Source organism: Porites lutea, chromosome 11 (genome assembly GCF_958299795.1).
Source record: "Porites lutea chromosome 11, jaPorLute2.1, whole genome shotgun sequence".
Classification (NCBI taxonomy): Eukaryota; Metazoa; Cnidaria; class Anthozoa; order Scleractinia; family Poritidae; genus Porites; species Porites lutea.
The window spans coordinates 28,216,356-28,235,200 of record NC_133211.1 but is presented as its reverse complement, the minus strand read 5'-3'; the positions used below and the strand labels follow the sequence as shown (position 1 = coordinate 28,235,200).

The following is an 18,845-nucleotide window of genomic DNA, read 5'->3' as shown; positions in this document are numbered from 1 at the left end:
GACTTGTGACCTGGAAGTCTAGGATAGAATTCTTGCTTTTTTTTGATATAATAATTATTGTTTTCTACAATATATTTTTTTCTACGAGCTTTAGTCCCCAGGGGTTTCAATAAAAATTGAAGTAGCCAGCGGGTTTGAGTAGAGTAACCGACTGTATCAACAAGGGGCCGTTTGTCCCCTTTTTTAGGAGAGGGAGGGGGCTGGGCATGCTGTGCCCCAGAAAATTGTGAAATTTCAAGCCCTAAAATGCGGTTTTCAGCGTTCTGTGGACCAAATTTGAGGACTAAAGAGTGTGTTTTTCATTGAAGAAAATGTAGCTTTCAATTTATCAGTCACACAATCAATTCCTACAAGCAATGAACAAATGATGAAAACTAAATTACGTACTTTTGCACGTAAACAAATTCTGCGTAAACCTATAAAGAAACTTGTGAAAAAATGACTGAAATAATTTTATAGCGTTCACATGACTAAAGCATAACATAAAACCAGTGAGTCTTTATGAAAACACATCATAATTACGTTTGCATTGAGATTTTATGATATATTTTTATTTCACAACGTTATTCAAACTAGTTGCTTCTTCTTTCTAGAAAAAAGTAGCCGGCGTGTTTCGTCCGCTGTCGGTACTTATTGAAACCCCTGAGTCCCAAATGGAGGCCAGATTAACAACAACTGAACCTGCGTAAACAGATCTGTCATTATGAGCGGTAACCCATAACACTTGTTATGGCTGAGTTCAAAGTGCAAAGCTAAAGGTGACAACATAAATTTTTGTGAGATGTTACACGTGAATCTTCTTTCACTTGCTATGGCTGCTTCAAAACTTAATGACAGTCCTGGTAAAAATATCTCCATAAAGGATTTTTTCATAATAATGGTCCATTTCTTTGGGACAATACTTCAGATACATCTAGTCACTAGAAGGCTTTGTGAATCCAGGTCAAGAGCCTAAGTCTGATTTTTGTTTGCAATACAGTGTCCTTAAAATGGAGGAAAAGCTTATGAAAGTGAATATATGAATTTTTGCATGAGAGGTATTTAACTCATGATTGGTCACTCAGTTAGTTACCCAACCTAAAATTCATGTGTCGGCAGCATACTGTACATTGTGTGTATTATATGTTACGTTTGGCCTGCAATTAAGTCAAAGTTTTCTACATATCAATATAAAAACAGATGAAGCTTTATATGGCTAGGGAATCTAAAGAACAACAGTGATTTTTTAATTGTATAGGGAATTGTTCATCTGGTGATTGGTAGCCTTGGTGCAGATCCTATAACCACAGGAGATTACTATGGGATCAAGCTGGAGCATGTTAATACAAATGAATCGTTCTGGCTTAACAGCAAAGTTACGATGGGGGAAGTTCGAAGTAAACATGAGGCTCTGTACCCTGCAGATGAGTGGAAGTAAGTTGGAATCCTTCCTTGCACTGTGTTAAAAATACTCTTGCATTAATTTTAAGTGTGGTTTAAAATACAGCGAAACCTGGCTAATACGGAAACCAAGCAGGTCCACATCAGCTTTAGCTGCCTTTCACCTAACATGCTTTACCAAATAAACTATAAATAAATGAATGAAATGAATGAAAGGGAACATGCCATGGTGTCCTTATTATTCGGCTGGGGGTGAGTATTAAGGGGGCTCTTGTAAAAAAGGTCATGGACACATGTTTTATTCATATAGAGACTAAAGCAGGTATGGAGGAAGATGGGCAGGAACAAAGAATACATGTACAGCAAAAAGACAAGGGAGTAGAATTTGTCTAGCAGGAGGCAAAAAACTTTACTGACAGGCAACAGTAAAAGGGTCAAACATGTAAAGAAAGTGGAAAATAGACAGTGTGCATGTACCCTGTGTCCATATACATGTAGGGGCTTGACAATATAATTGAGACTTTGTGACTCAGGACACAGAAAGTGTTGGCCTATGTGTAACCACACCCTCCCCCTGACAAAGGAAAAATGGAGGGGGGGGGGGTGTGCGGCCACACATAGGTTAAGAAGGTGTCAATTGTCCGTATTAACTGGCATCTGTATTAAGGGGGTTAATTTTAGAGAAAACATACCGTATGAGATTTTGTTGGGTCAAACGAAACTATCCAGTATGTTAAGGTGACTCGACCCAGTTTTTTTGGGGGGGTACCATCTTACTTTGAAGGTCTCTGGTATCCCCACCTTTACTTTTATCGTAAGTCTAACACATAGAATGGATAACATATAGATCAATCTACAATATAACATAAAATTTTTGGCGATCGGAGTAAATGTCACGTGGTTATAATGCCACGCCCCTTTGAGGTCTGAGTCGAAAATCTGCCTTTGCCAGCATTTTTTCGTGAAAATCTCTCGGCTTCACATAGTGCGCATTAGTGCCTTGCGCTGAACAGAGTTTCACCAAAATCGCAAAGACCCAATTCGAGAAATTCAGTGGTTTCCAAATTTAGGTCATAATTTATGCGAAAATGATAAGCAAACTTTACAGGGATTATATCTAATAAACTATGAGATTCATCTCTGTATTTTGGGCATCATTATAACAGATGGGTCCTTGCAAGTCAGCAAAACGCTTTAGGGCCTTGTAAATGCGCGCGATTTTGAGCAAAGCAAACATATAGAAATTATAGTTTTCGCTATTTGTTGACGTTTGTCAGCGTTTAAGAGTCAATCTCACGAAAAAAGCATTTTCTTAAAAATTCATAGTTTTTTTTCCTTCAAATTTTTTCAGGGCCACAATTGATTTACTGACTACCTGGACGCTGAATTTCATGGTCATTGAAAAACTGTGACATTACCTTCTATAAGCCCAAACTTGAGTAAACATTGAAGATTTTTAGCGTTTTGGCTGAGTTTGTGCTTTGGGAGTTGTCTATTGTTTCTAGTCTGTCATTATACAGCATTCTTGTTCAGCACGCGTGCAATGACCACGCTTGGCTGACTTCCGAATGCTCACCGAGATATGATCATTTAGTATAAGAAAATAGAAGGGATTCCGGTCACGAGTTGGTTTAATTATTGGGTTGCATTAAACCTATGAAAAAATGATATTTTTTTAACAGTAAGTAGATTTAGTGTGTAGCACTTCTTGATTTTTTTGCAAAGGCACAAGAAGCACGAGAATTGATTAAAAATTGTGAGTTAAACCTCTATGTATCACGCGATGGCCTGTCTCACTGTACCAAAATTATCCATCTCGGTGAGCATTCGGAAGTCAGCCAAGCGCGGTCATTGCACGCGTGCTGAACAAGAATGCTGTATCATGACAGACTAGAAACAATAGACAACTCCCAAAGCACAAACTCAGCCAAAACGCTAAAAATCTTCAATGTTTACTCAAGTTTGGGCTAATAAAAGATAATGTCACAGTTTTTCAATGACCATGAAATTCAGAGTCCAGGTAGTCAGTAAATCAATTGTGGCCCTGAAAAAATTTGAAGGAAAAAAAACTACGATTTTTTAAGAAAATGCTTTTTTCGTGAGATTGACTCTTAAACGCTGACAAACGTCAACAAATAGCGAAAACTATAATTTCTATATGTTTGCTTTGCTCGAAATCGCGCGCATTTACAAGGCCCTAAATTGTTTTGCTGACTTGCAAGGACCCATATGTTATAACTATGCCCAAAATAAAGAGATGAATCTCATAGTTTATTAGATATAATCCGTGTAAAGTTTGCTTATCATTTTCGCGTAAATTATGACCTAAATTTGGAAACCGCTGAATTTCTCGAATTGTGTCTTTGCGATTTTGGTGAAACTCTGTTCAGCGCAAGGCACTAATGCGCACTATGTGTAGCCGAGAGATTTTCAGGAAAAAATGCCGGCAACAGTAGATTTTCGACTCAGACCTCAAAGGGGCGTGGCATCATAACCACGTGACATTTACTCCGATCGCCAAAAATTTTATGTTATATTGTAGATTGATCTATATGTTATCCATTCTATGTGTTAGACTTACGATAAAAGTAAAGGTGGGAATACCAGAGAGCTTCAAAGTAGGATGGTACCCCCCTAAAAAAACTGGGTCGAGTCACCTTAAGGGGTTGAAATTAAGCAGGTGCCCATAGAGCGGGGGTCCACTGTATTGTACTTGCAGTTATCCATAAGTTTCAGTGTTAAAGTATGATAAGAAAAATTGGTCCCTGCTGTTTGAACTATGAGTATGTTGGTCTTACTCCTTTTATTCATGTACCAGTATATATATGCTATAGTGTTGCTTTTTACCACTATCATTACAGTGGAAAATACTTACTCTTAAAACTACTCTGCTTTTAGGTATCAGTTAAGAGTTCGATATTTTCCAAAGGATTTGAAGGAGCTCTACACCAGGGACAAAGTCACCTTCTTTTACCTATATGACCAGGTGGGTCAGAAAAAAAACTGAGAGCGAAATGAAGAAATTACAACTGTTATATAGTAACACTTTAAAGATGGCCAGTGAGTAGCAGAAAAAATGACATTTTTTCAGTTACTCCTCTTTTTAAGACTGGTTTTAGGTTAATTAGCATGGGGATGGCTAAAAAAGAGTTTTACAACAATAAGGGCATATTTTCCGCCAAATTAGACATAATTAAGCAGCTCTTTTATGTTTCATGCATGCCTATAAGCCAAAATTTGGACTTTTTTTGACAAATCTATTTTGATTTTTTTTCTCACTCTCTTTTCTCCCTTCTTCATTTCTTTCTTATATATTCACTTTTGTTGCCCACTTTATCATTTTTCTTTTGCATGGAATTGTGGCTGGCTAACTTTTTAGGAAACGGAGAAATAATTTAATCTACAAGGAGTAGTAGTTGAATGGTGAAATTGGCAGTGGATTTTTCCCCAAAATGTAAATCTGTCAGAAATTATTTCCAAAACCAGGTATCAGTGGGAACATTGCTTAAAGTGAAAGCTAAGTGGGTTCAGGGAGGAAAACAAGCATTGTCTCATGTGAGGCAAAAACAACCCTAGCTGTCTGAAAAGGGTTAAAGTCATAACACTGCTCCCCAAGGAAATACTACTCATGTACAATACAACATTTTGCAACATTAGATAAAAATTTAAGAATAATCCAAGAAAACATCATAAAAGAAACAAATATACTGTTTGTTAATGGCTTTTTAATACATCTGATTGTAGTAATATTGGCAAAAATGTAAAAATGAAAAATGGGCAAAGCAAACTGGAATTACTGCTAACTAGCTTGTCTTAATGAATTCATGGCTTTCAGATTCGATTGCAATTTGTTAGTAATAATGTAACTTTCTTTCAACCATGAAAGTGAAATAGACTTTCCTGTCCCCTCCTCCCACCCCCAAAGAAGTTTACATCATAGATTACATGTATGTCCATAGTCGTAGTCATCTCATTACCCAGTTCGTTCTTTCAAATGAATAATCAGCTTGTTCTCATAGATTTAAACACCATACAATACTACAAGGTGCAATAAGCGACATTCCACTTCTGAGTTAATTCATATCCATGACCTTTTTGAAAAGTGTGACCGCAAGTTCTTCACCAAAATTAAGAACAATGTTAACCATCCATTATATGCCCTTTTGCTGAAAGTCAAAGAGTCATCCAAGAGGTTAGGATCACAAGCAAGTCAGTTACCACGGATTAATACAGAATGTTTTAAGAATTGTTACTTTAATACAATAAAGTTTAAATACAACTTAGCAATTTAACAATATAGATATTCATTGTTTTATCAGGTTTTATATGATTATTGTAATGATCTGTGCGATTTTTATGATTTGTATACTTCACTCTCTGTAACATTTGTTATGTGTTTTAACAGGCAAAATAAAGACATTTATTATTATTATTATATATTATTGTTATTATTATTATTATTATTGCAGGTTGCTAGCTCTTACTCTAATTCATATTTGCAGGTAAAAAACGACTACCTTCAACATAACAGTGAAAAAGCAGATGAGGACACAGCATTCAGACTTGGAGTGTTGGAAATGAGGTGAAATAAATTATTGGTTTTGATCAATCTGTTTTTCAGCTCTGTCAGTGTCTAGAGATACCTATTCACAGTAACTGAATCATTTAAATCTTCTTTTCCATTTAAGGTTTAAAGATGTTAGTGTTTGATTTTCTTATTGCTCATTCTGCTGTTATCTTCTAAAATTGTTTGTCTTTTGTCGTTTTTTTCTTACTCTTTTTCAGGAGATATTTTAAGGACATGCCCCAAATTGCACTTGACAAAAAGTCAAACTTTGAATATATTGAGTGAGTATCATTACTGAGGAAATTATTGAATATATTATTTAAAACATAGCCTCTCATTGTTTTGTTATTTTCCTGGAACTTAGGAAAGAAGTTGGATTGACCAAATTTATACCAAAGGATGTTTTAGAAAACATGAAGGTAGTTGTTGATACCCTTATAAAAATATGATGTAACCCAGGTAGTTTTCCTTCTGTTTGTTCTTGTTGGTCCTTGCTGTAGGCCTTCTGCTCTCACTTCACTCATGTAATACCTCAAAATAGTGAGTCATACAGTCATGTGTTGTTATCATTAATTAATGTCTTTTTATTTTACTTTATATTGTATGTTGTACATTGTATATTAATATTTGTGGTTATTATCTGGCATATTGTGCTGTCATTAGTTGCTGTTATTAGTAGATCTCATGGCATCTGACAATAAAGCTGTGTTGACCTGCCAAAAGTCTCTGAGCAGGCTGTGGTGCAAAATCTACAATGTGCTTGTATGTTTGTCTTTGTAGGCTATGAAGAAGTCACTTAATTACTCATTCCTAAGGAGTTTAATTTATTTCCCTTGAATATTTATGTTTCACTCTGCCATAGGAAACATTTAGATTTATGGAAAACAGCATTAACTTTTCCTTAGGATCAGTCAAAGTATTTTTATATATGTGTTGCTTATTACCTTTTTAATTGTTGTATAATAGGGTTAACATATGTAACTGTTCGTTCTTTATATATATTTTTTCATCGTAATTCAGTGTGCTGGAAGTTCATTATAAGTTTTGAGTATTCATAAATAATATGTTCCTTTTATAGTCCAAGGTTTTGCGGAAGACCATTCATGGTTATTTCAAACAGTATGCTGCTCTGAGTGAGGTAGAATGCTGTTACACATTTTTTGAGATTCTCTCCAAACTTCACCGCTTTGACCTGGAGTCTTTCAGATGCTCTCTTGGGGTGAGTCAAATAAGCCATTTCCCTAAGTGAATAAAAAATATTATATTGATTAAAGTTTAGAATGATGTTTGGTTAAGAAGAGTTTCTGTTCTAAGAAGGGACGAAAGTTAAGTCATTTCCCAGTTAATGACAGTAGTAGATGGTTACCTTTAAATTTGTGAAGCTATCTAATTTATTATCTTATATTATTTTTTTTGTACTTTTTCTATGAACAATAAGATACCAGAACGTAAGTTTTATTAACAAGGGCTGCTGCAGGGTTAACACTTTCATAGTTTAACTGCCTGTTTGCAGCCACTGTCTTAATCCCTCGCTCGTACCATGCCAACTGAGATCATCAATTTAACTGTCATAGACATTCAGGCCCATAGCCAGGATTTTTAACGGGGAAGTGCAATCCAACGAGGAGACAAACCGAACGAGGAAGAGGAGGGGGGGGGGGGGGGGCGGGGGTTAGGGTTAGGGTTAGGGTTATTTTTTAATTTTTAGTGATGTACTATTGAGCAGCACACTTACACTTCCAGTGAATATTTACACTTGGAAGAAGAAGAAACCATGCTCGCCCGGGGCACGAAAATTTTCGTTGCCCCGGGCGAGCATGGTTTCTTCTTCTTCCAAGTGTAAATGTTCACTGGAAGTGTAAGTGTGCTGCTCACTAGTACATCACTAAAAATTACTTTAATGAAACTAGCAGAAGCCACACGAGAAACTGAGCATAGAAGTGCAATGCACTCAGCTCCCAGTACAGAAGTGTAGTACACTCTGCTGGTATAGTAGAATTCCGACCTCACTAATGCTAGAGCCCTGGTGGTTCAGTGGTTAGAACGTCTGATCTAGTATGCGGAAGGTCGCGAGTTTGATTCTCGCCCGGGGCACGAAAATTTTCGTTGCCCGGGGCGAGCATGGTTTCTTCTTCTTCCAAGTGTAAATGTTCACTGGAAGTGTAAGTGTGCTGCTCACTAGTACATCACTAAAAAAAAAAAAAAAAAAAATGGTTATTTCCCAAACTTTTAATCTTCAAAAGTAATTTTGTGTAAATAGACCACCGTATTTATTCGATTAACCGTCCTGGGGGCTTATTAAACTTTTGGACCTTGAAAGTGGGCGCTTATTCGAGGTGGGCGCTTATTCGAGGCTGGACGCTTATTAAATTTTCAACACTTCAGCAAGTGTAGTATGTTTATTTTGCAACAAAACAATAAATGGTAAAAACAAAACGCAAAGATGTAACAAAGAAAGGTTTCCGTAAAATACTCTGAAGAAAACTCCATCTTCGGGAAGTCTCTTATTAGTACTTATTCAATTTTGGGGGGGGGGTGTGAGGGGAAAGGGGATAGGGTAGGGTGGGCGCTTATTCAAGGCTGGGTGCTTTTTAACTTTTTCTGCCTTTAGGATGGGCGCATATTCGAGGTGGGCAGTAATTCGAGGTTGGGTGCTTATTGGAATAAATATGGTACTTTACTTTACAGTTTTTTTAGAATGGCAATGTGGGATGTCACTATTTAAAAAATAAAAAGTAGAGAGAAAGTTGTAAATCCGTATCATTGACAAGGTTTGATGTATGATCTTTGCATCATGATCTTTCAACAGTGTGTTAATCTCAAGCTTCCTTGAGTGTTTCTAAGAAACATATCAATCAAAGACTTCTTTGTGAACAATGTATGTTAGTGGATGTGTATAAGAGCCAGCGAAAAGAGCCCCTCTTGTGCCGCGAATACTGCTTTTTGGCCACAGAAAACAGCAGATATCTTGAGCTATCCTCAAAGACGAAGGACCAAACAAAAAAGGAAACAATGCATACCTTTATCTCCTTCAATGGAAACAATCCCTAAAGGCTGTTAAGCCACTTTAAAAAAAAAGAAAGGAAAAACTGACACCTTCAACTAGACTGATGGATGATAGAGCAAAGATAAGAGACCACAGGCAGCAACTGAACAGTAAATTAAAAGACCACATGACCTCCCAGTAAAAGAAAAGCAGCAAGAAAACATTTGCTCAATCCGCACTACGAAACCTCTAAAAGCAGTGTATTAGCAAGGTGTAAATGCCTTGTAGGCATACCAAATACCCTTTTTTATTCTTTTAGACGAACGCTAAAACAAGTTTTGTGATTCAAGTTTACTACACAATTAATGAATAAGAATTTAAAAAGATTATTGATTCACCTTGCTTAAAATCAGTTGTTGGTTGACTAAAAAGTGGACCTCTGGGGCCTGTGGGTGGGGGGGAGGGTGTGAACGCACACATCACACCCCCTCCCTACGGGCCTGGAAATTGTGTTGCCTAATTTTTCAGGAGAAAGAAACCTTACACACCGTACTCAAATATGTATGTTTCAGTTTAACCTGCCAGGGAAAAAATAATATATAAAAAAATATGTAACTAGACAATTTGAAATTGGAAAATTTCAACATTTTGTCCTACTACAACCTGTACTTTCTTTAAAATAATTTCACAATCCTCAGTGGTTTCTGAAAAAAAACTTTCTCCATCAAAATGAAGCCTAGTAAATGCCCAGCAAAGGAAAACAATTGATGAAACAAAGAGTGAAAGAACTTGGACAGAGAGAAGGCAAAAGGTGAAAGTTGAAGGGGCAGTGCCCCTTTTTTGTCCAAGATCTTTTTCTTAATTTTTGTATTCTTTGCATGCCCAAGTTCCTACAGCTTTCAGCAGGAACAAAGCCTAGCTGAGTTTTAAACTTGCAAACAATTTTTTTGCTTGTTCTGGTTAGATGGTCACCAGAAAACAGCAGAACTACTATATTTAAATGTTGTTTTGTGCGCAATTCTCCAGGGCAAATGGGTTAGCAAGTTATGATTTGGCTGCTTTAGAAATTTCTTTGGACAAGCAATTTTATATGCAAACCGATGATATAATATTTACTTAAGTACTCAACTATCCTGGACTAAATTCCAGGTAGATTTAGAAATAACAGGATGATCCAAAATGTTTTGTTTAATATGTTTTACTTGCAGACTGGTTGGACAATAGTAGTTGATGTGGTTATTGGTCCACAAGATGGAATATGTTATAGGGCTGAACGAGGTTCACTTGTAAGTAGTGTTTTACCATGTAACAGCCAGGTTTTCCCTTAAATAGTATACCTTTGGTGGAATGTTTTTTAAACTTTTGCCTCCATGGATGAAATCCAGCCTTTTGCCTTTTTTAGTGAAAAATTTTGTTATCCAGGGTTTGAGCTAGGATTTGATCACTGGGGGGGACAATTTGTCCCCTTGCCTAAAATTTTAGGGAACATTTTCATTTTTAGGGGGACAGAAATTTGTACACCCTTCTGCTGATGCAAAGGGTTTGTCTTCTTAGCAGGGCTTCTGATAGGTCTCGGAAGAAAAAGTTAAATTTCGCGGGATTTTTAGGAACAAATTCGCGGAAAAATTGGCCGATTTCGTGGGAGTTTTCGGGGCAAACTTTACCGAAAAGCAATCGGTAAAAAACGGCCATTTTTGTGGTTATTTTCAAGGCAAATTTCGCTAGAAATCGATCACTTTTTCGCTGATCAGACCAGCCTTTTTAACGTTTTTCTAACAGAGGTCATCATTTGCTCTTTCGACAACAATACGCTCCAGAAATGAACCAATGGCAAAGCCTTTAACGTCATGGCTAGTGCCCAGTTTTTCGCAACATAATCTGTTTGCACGTTTCAGTGACGGAGTTCCAAGATACTTTTGCAAGTTTATGGCAAGTAAATAGCCCGTATAGCTGAAGTAAATTTCAAATATGTTGTACAGACATGTATTTGATAAGATTTCTACCGAATTTCGCGGTATTTTTCGGGTTTTTGTGAATTTCGCGGCTCCGCGACCGCGTGAAATATCAGAAGCCTTGTCTTAGATTTCCGACAAAAATAGCAGTAGAGCGTGACTGAAACGTAACTTTAGAATGAACTTTACTTTCCACGTTCTGTTTCAGCTTGCAATTTCTGTACTGAAATAAATCTTTTTGTGTGTGCTTCCTTTCGAGTTTTTTTCCTAAATTTTGAAGGAGACAAATTGTCCCCTTGGCCATTTTTTAAAGGGACAATTCCAATTGCAGGGCGGGATTGGCGCAATGGCGCGGCCTGGCTCAAACCCTGGTTATCCCATGTATATCAGTAAGACTTAAGGTGATGTCACACTGGACGATTCGCAACAGCAATTTTTTGCGCAACACAGCGTAGCAGTGTTGGAACAATGTTGCAACCACTCCAAACAATGTCGCAACAATGTTAAAATGATGTATTGCATTGAGAATTGTTGTTGCAAATCATCCTGTGTAACATTAACCTTTAAAGGGCAGGCACTTTCCCTCTGCTGTTAGATGTTTAGTCCCTTTCTACATTGAAATGTTTAGTTCACCCTGAAACAAATAATTTTCTGGTGCTTTTTAGCCCCTTTTAATTTAGTATTATATACCCTCTGCTACTAAAAGAAGTATTATTTTGTTTTTCCTAGTTAATTCTTTAATTAAAGGAATGTTAAATACAATGTTTATGTTGACTGTTGAAGGTGATGTTTTTCTTATTACAGATTACACATATGGCAGATTTCCACCAAGTAACATCAATTTCAATCACCAGAATTCCACTCATCACATCTCCTGTCCAAACAGATAAACAAAAAGCCATTGTCAGCTTGAAAGTGTTAGGGGCTGCTGAGGTTTGCTTTGTTTAAACTGTATATTTTGCACATTATCTGTAGAACTATGAGTGCACTCAGCTGGGGTTTCCTAGTTGCCACAGATTAAAAGATGATGGTATAAAATTCATCATGGCCAATTTTTGTTCTGCTTCTGTAAGGAAGGCCACTTTCAAATATTAAAATTTAAAAGTACCTTAGTGACTTTTTAAAGTTCAGTCGTAGCTACTCTAAAACCTGTACTGAAAGTGGACACCTTTTGCAAGCCAAGACTTAGCTACAAGGCAAAAAGCAAGGAATGCATTAAACTCCAGAAACTTTACTGATATTAAGTAGCAGTTGTTGATGTGATGATAAGTGTGGTACTAGCTACGGTATGTATTGATCTTTAGAGACTAAGTAGTGCAGGGTCCGAAATTAACTTTTTAATATGGACGCCAACTGGTGAGCAAGCATAAATTTTTGGTCGCCAGGGGGCAAATTATGGTCGCCAAAAATTCCCTTTGGCGGCTTGGAAACATTCAACTCGTATTGATCGTAGCTGTTGTGGAGGTATATTTACAGGAAGATTCGTTTCACTTTTAAATTAAAAAAATATCCGCGGGACGAAAAGTAAGACACCTGTTGGCAAATAGCTTCGAGGTTTCAATTCGTAATCATTTTCTCTGAACGTGAAAGTCTACAATGACAACCAGCTTTACGAGGTCGCCAGCTGGTGACCAACTATGAAATTCTGGTCGCTAGAACTGAATTTTTGGTCGCATTGGCGACCAGGAAGGCGCAATTTCGGACCCTGTAGTGTCCACAAAGTCCTGGGTTTGTCTCCCATGTGGGACTCAGATGGTGACCTCTGTCCCACATGCTAATGAGTTAATGATTATGAAATCTTTCTGGTTCACTACTGAGATTTGGAGAGATTTCAACCCTCTCAACTAAAAAAGGGAGGTTTTTGGAGTGGCATGGCCGTGCCCACGAGAACCTCTAAGGGGGTTTGGGGGCATGTTCCCTTGGGAAAAATTTTAAGATCTCCTCTAAAGGATGTGAGTTTGCTTACCTGTGTTTCATCAGTCATTTGCCAAGCAGATTACACTCTTGATCAAATGACTGAATATTTGTAGGCCACAGGGATGTAACTATGGAAAAGCTGAGCAGGCTTTTTTAATCAATTGCACCTTCAAAATTACACCATGTCTTAGTTTTCCAAAGCAATATGAGCCAGTGGTAAGCTCTTTTTCAGCCAGGGAAATTAGCTAGCAGCAGCTGTTGGCAACTTCCTGAGGCTGCTGGCACAAATCCTTCTACTTCTTATCCATTTATAACTAGTTTGTTAATTCCCTAAACCCATTTTGTCTTCCTTATGAGTATAGAAAACCAGTGAGCTAGCCACATGAGTATTAGAGAATGCGTAACACAAATGAAAAAATAAAAAAGCACCTTAACTCATCAAGCATTTTTTTGAACTACTTGCAAAGTAAGACATCACTTCTTTACCACATTTGACACATGTATAAGAAATGTAAAATATAAAAATAAAAATGTTCTAGAGGCTGTAAAATCCTTGAAATATATTTCGCTCTTTGAGCCTCTTCAGTCAATAAAACTTTTTTTTTCATGTAAGATGCACTAAATAGTGCACCTTACATGAAAAAAAAGATGCACTGAATAGTGCACCTTACATGGGAAAAAAAAAAGTTTTATTGACTGACGAGGCTCGAAGAGCAAAAAAATAGCTTTCAAGGATTTTCAACTTCTAGAACATTTTTATTTTAATATTTTACATTTCTTATACATGTGTTGAATATGGTAAAGACGTGATTTCTTATTTTGCAAGTAGTTCAAGTTATTCAAACACATTTCTAGTCTCGGCATTTACAATTTTTCAAAAATCATCAAGCATTATTGCACCAATATTGTACCACAAAATTTTTGTCTGGTGATCATTTTATAATTTTTAGGTTGCTTATACCAGTGTTTTTTTATTTACTTATTACAAAAAGGTTTGTTTTATGTTTTTCTTTTTTATAGCCTCTTGTTTTTACTACATTCTCGGTTGCCAAGGCTGAGGAAATGGCAGATTTAATTGATGGATACTTTATGTTATTCAGTGGAAAGAAACAATCTTTAGTCTTCAAGAAGCTTGGTAAGTTGTTCAATATTCTTTTGCTCTGCATTCAGCACTTTGTTGATTGACATTTTATTTCATTTTATTGTATATTATTTTATCACAGAACTTGAATGGTCAGCAGAAACTCAGCACCGGCAATGTGACTGATATAATTATTTGGTCACAGACACCAATAATTCTTTATTGAATTTGTAGATATTGAGAGATCCCTTCCATCCATCCCAAGTCCGGCTTCACCACAGAGTGAAAGACAAAACAGGTGACTAAATGTATATGACTTGCATGTTAAAGGAATGTCAATTAAAAAAACCTATAAAATGTGCTTGTAATCGGACACCTCAGTATAACAGATGATGACACTGGTCTTATTCACAGTTAAAATATAACTATGGATAAGACCCTGAAATCATGTTCCCCAGGGAAACATAATTTCAGAGAGGGTCAAGCACAGACTATCTACGAGGAACCACAAAAGAATGAAGTGCCGGCAAGCGAGTGTTACACATTACATGTAAAATTAATGTTTTCAGGGCCTGATCACATTACACACGTCTGTAGTTAGTCTCTATAGACAGCTCTATAAAGCATTTGCTGAAATCTTGTTCTTCTCTTTTACAGCCCTCCTATTTTCTCACCCACCTTGAAACAGAACACATCCACCTTAGGAAGCATAAGCTTTACTGAGAGAAAAAACTCTGTTGGCAGCTCACCAGTGCAGAAAAAAAATGGAGGTATGTTGTCATGTGGCTGCAATTGCAGAACAATGTTCATTGAAATAGCTTTTGCAACTCACTGAATTTTTTTTAATACTTTATTTCAAATACATAACATAAAAAAAATTTAACAAGCAGGGCAACAACTAACATCAAACTACATGTAGAATACAGTTTTTCACTGAAATAAAATAAATGTCAGGCAAAAAGAATAAAAGATAAAAGACTCGAGAAAAATACTTAATAATTAGCACTAAAGCTAATGCATATAGATTTGTCTATGCGGAGTTGATGTTTAAACGTACTGGTTATGGTGTAAATGACTTGCCAGTATTTGCAAAGGAGCAAGTAACTACTAACTACTAAATGGTCATCAATAAGCGATCATTTGAGTTTTTTCTTTATTTATATCACAGAGTTTGATGATTACGCAGAAATAGTTGATGAAGAACCAGACTATGCACATCCAATGGCTGGTAGGTTTGCTTTCATGTTGGGTAAAATCTTACTGAACACTATTTTTAGTGAAGGTTAACTGAAGTGATAATGGAGAGGGCGTACTGCTGTCTGAATAAAACCCTTGAAATTTGTTTTCATACAATCTACTGACAACTGCCAGGTAAAATCCGTGTTGGAATGGAAATGTATAGCCAGTATCTCGTAAACAGTTGAACAAATAGATTCCATGTTGCCGTGGGTCTGTTCAGTAATAGATCATAGAGGACGCCAAAATGTGGTAAAAACATCAGTGACACACTCGCCGCAGACCAATACACATACCTCCCTTGTACCGCTTGACTGTTTGAGGATTTGTGCTAGTTTAGGCATTTTTTCAGTCTCGAACGCTATTTTTCGTCTCTGCTTCTTCTTATTTTCTTTAACTTACTTGTATACAGTTTCTTTGAAAAGTTTTTCAACGTCTTTTCTTGCTCAAAGCAGAATAGTGGCGAAAACAATTTGCAAAACAGCAAGTCTCTCGTAGCGATGACACACGATGGCAACTGCTATGAAGATTTCTTGTAGTTTAGGCATTCTCAAGTAGTCGAGAGCTCTTTTTGTCTCCGTTTCTCCATTTTTCTTCTTTGTGAATACAACTGTAGCTCCTGCTAAACTTTTTTTTAAGGCTTTCACTTGCTTTAATCCAAAATAGTCTCGTAAACATTTTCAAAACCGCGCGCGATGTTGAACAAAAAAAAAACACGTCTCCTCTGACGTCATCCACGTATCTAGGTACTCTAATAGATCATGGGCAATGACCAATCACAGCGCCCACAGCATTCACATCATTGTATAAATCATTATAGAACTGTTTCCTCATCTACACTGTACATCAACCTTTGCATACTATTAGTACCGTATTATTTGCTTATTATTATTATTATTATTATTATTACTATTATTATTATTATTGTTATTATTGTTATTATTATTATTAGTTTTATGGTTCAAGTACGTATATGTATTCTCAAACTGTGGTAGTTAAAATAATCACTGGTTGGAGAATCCGACCAAAAGATGTTAACTTGGCACACAAGTCCCTCCCTGGAATCAGGATTTTGGAGTGAAATTTAATAACTGTTTATGTTGAACATGATCAGTCAGATGCACTGTTTTTGTAGAAAGTACCTTGTTAGATCTTATTACCCTTTGGTAGACAGTAGAGCTCATTATTAAACTACATTTTAACGTGACATTTATCTTTTCAATTCTTTGCTACTTTAAGTTTTTTAAGAAAAGTTTATATTTTGTTACTGTAACTATTGAGTTTGTGATAGAGTACAGTGATATTAAAATTAAATAATACAGTTTCCCTTTTGTGGCAATATTAAGTAATTTTGTCTAAAGTCTCTGCTCATTCATAACTTGATGCATTTCTGTAGCTGAAGTCAATGGTTTTCTGGTTCTGTAATTTATAAAAAGAACTGCTGACCTAAATTATATGGTATATAGTATCACGGTCTAATGATCTTCAGATCTTAAACTCTCTATTTTTAAGCATTATTGAAAAAACAAAATGACAAAAAAAAAACTTAATTGATAGTGGTCAGTCTTTAAAGTACTAGTATCTGAAGTATCTTTAAAGATAATTGCATTAATCTCCACCACTGAGCAATAATAACGAAAGAATAATGGATTAAAGTGACTCTTAAACTTGCAGCTCTTGCTGCTGTACGCGTAGCAGTTGCGTTGAAGTCTTGTGGAGTACCTCTTATAACAACCAGACGAAAACCAGGTAAAATCACTGCATATTCAGGCTGTTAAATTAAATCTTAAAGTTTGCCTTAAACTGTTGATTGTTGATTAGTGTAAAACCAATGATGTAAATTGTCTTGTAATAAATCATTTTTTTAAAAAAAGTTTATTTTTTAACATTTCAATTCTAAATTTCTCATAAAAATAAACAAATAGTTGGTTACTCGCTGTATAGACAGGCAGATTGATGAAATGTTTAAGATTAAGGATGATTTAGAAAAGGGGTACAGCCTTTAAAGTTTCATTGATGACATTCAAGGTATTGTGTGCCACAAGGCACTTGGAGGAAAGAGGGGATAGGTGAAGATATTAAATTGATGACATTCATCTGTACATATTGATATCAGTCAAAGTTATTCCGCTGTCTCACATTTGAAACCTTCATAAATTACAGTCGACTCCCGCTAACTCGAACCTTCAAGGGAAATCGAAAAAAGTTTGAGTTATCGAGAGTTCGAGTTATCGGGAGCTTAAAGCAAATAGCCGGAAGTAAGGGAAAACCAGTTTTTACTGTACTGTGAACATTTTAATCACATTCAACTGTAGAAATGTCAAGTTAAAATGGAACGATGCTTCTGGAATATAACTCAGAACGTAACGTAACAAAACATAGCCTAAATAGAGTATAAAACTGTTTTGAGAAGCAAAGCCTATTCATGTCAGATTTGTAACAAACAACATTAGCCTCCACTAGTAAGCTATATGCCCACAACATTAAAAATTCAATGTTTCGGAACCCAGTAATGACATTGTTTTTTTTTCCCCGACTTTATAAGCGCTCAAACCATGGTTCCAGTTATCGAGGGTAAATTTATATAGAAATGATCTGAGGGGAAACAAAAATTACTTCGAGTTAGCGGGAGGCTCGAGTTATCGAGGGTTCGAGTTACCGAGGGTAAAATTAAAGTAAATGTATGAACGAAATCCAGGGGAAATCGATTTCGGTTCGAGTTAGCGAGGGTTCGAGTTATCGGGAGTCGACTGTATTGCTAATGGTATTATCGTTATCATTAATTAATGAAGGTTTGTTTATGAAAAGGTTTTTATGTTGGGGATATTTTTGAACATTAAATTTTGCTCATGCCTTTGGGTCCGACTGGAAAATGAAGAGATTTTGCATCTGTATGCATACGGCTCTTTCGTGAGACTAAAAAAAAATGATAACCCTTTCACTGTATTTTAAAAGCAGTAAAATTATCTCACTTTAGCCAAAGATTACGAGATTCCGAAAAATAGACTACGTTTGGAAACAATTATTGGACAAGGGCAGTTTGGAGATGTACATCGGGGAACCTATAACAGTCTGGTGAGTTGAAACATTTTAAGTGTGAATGATGATAACTTAATAGAAGTCACAAAGCCAGACAGCTGGACAGTACGTTTTCTTTAAATGGTCCTACTATTATTTACATTTTCAAACACTTTTTCAAAACATAACAGATAATAGCTTATCATTTCAAAATCAATTTAATGCTTGTATTAAATTATTTTCTCCAAGTTTTCAGTTGCAGAGGTTTCTGGCCTGGTTAATTCTGTGTTCAGTCTTGCCATCGTCGATGTGATCTTTATCGTCATTATCATTATATTAAATACTCTCATCACGGTGATATGATGGTTTTTGTCATGATTTTGATGTCTTTACCAGGATGATCCTAACTTACAAGTTGCAATCAAGTCATGTAAAAATCCAGAGTCAAGAGAGAAATTCTTGGAAGAAGCATGTAAGTGGAGCAGTCCTAGATTGCATGCTTGGTTTTTCTCTTATTTTAACGTATGAATACTTTTTATTGGTAAATCCATCTCCGTTAATCTCCGTCATCTGTTTACACTTGGTTGAGAATAGGTTTCCTGTAAGAATTGCCCCTAAAGCTTCTCGGTGAAAAGCCTTGTGTCTTCCACTGGACTGTAATGATACCATTTCTGCAATCAAAAATAGATACTAAGTGATTTTTTATTC

At 36.2% G+C, this 18,845-nt stretch overlaps 1 protein-coding gene and 1 non-coding gene across 3 annotated transcripts in view; both read left to right on the top strand.

Moving 5' to 3' along the window:
- Positions 1-18,845, top strand: part of LOC140953112 (focal adhesion kinase 1-like) — a 34,275-nt gene that overhangs the window by 4,369 nt on the left and 11,061 nt on the right. The window contains exons 2-16 of one of the 2 annotated variants that reach the window (XM_073402607.1): positions 1,238-1,413; positions 4,279-4,366; positions 5,883-5,962; positions 6,166-6,228; positions 6,312-6,366; positions 7,026-7,166; positions 10,142-10,219; positions 11,690-11,818; positions 13,823-13,937; positions 14,118-14,181; positions 14,541-14,653; positions 15,052-15,111; positions 16,794-16,868; positions 18,097-18,194; positions 18,534-18,609. In XM_073402607.1, the coding sequence (XP_073258708.1) occupies positions 1,238-1,413; positions 4,279-4,366; positions 5,883-5,962; positions 6,166-6,228; positions 6,312-6,366; positions 7,026-7,166; positions 10,142-10,219; positions 11,690-11,818; positions 13,823-13,937; positions 14,118-14,181; positions 14,541-14,653; positions 15,052-15,111; positions 16,794-16,868; positions 18,097-18,194; positions 18,534-18,609 (1,411 nt within the window). The remainder of the gene's footprint in view (positions 1-1,237; positions 1,414-4,278; positions 4,367-5,882; positions 5,963-6,165; positions 6,229-6,311; positions 6,367-7,025; positions 7,167-10,141; positions 10,220-11,689; positions 11,819-13,822; positions 13,938-14,117; positions 14,182-14,540; positions 14,654-15,051; positions 15,112-16,793; positions 16,869-18,096; positions 18,195-18,533; positions 18,610-18,845) is intronic. The other variant, XM_073402608.1, reaches the window with a different exon arrangement.
- On the top strand, positions 7,968-8,041 carry Trnat-agu (transfer RNA threonine (anticodon AGU)). The gene has a single exon. It is a non-coding gene; the product is annotated as a tRNA-Thr (tRNA).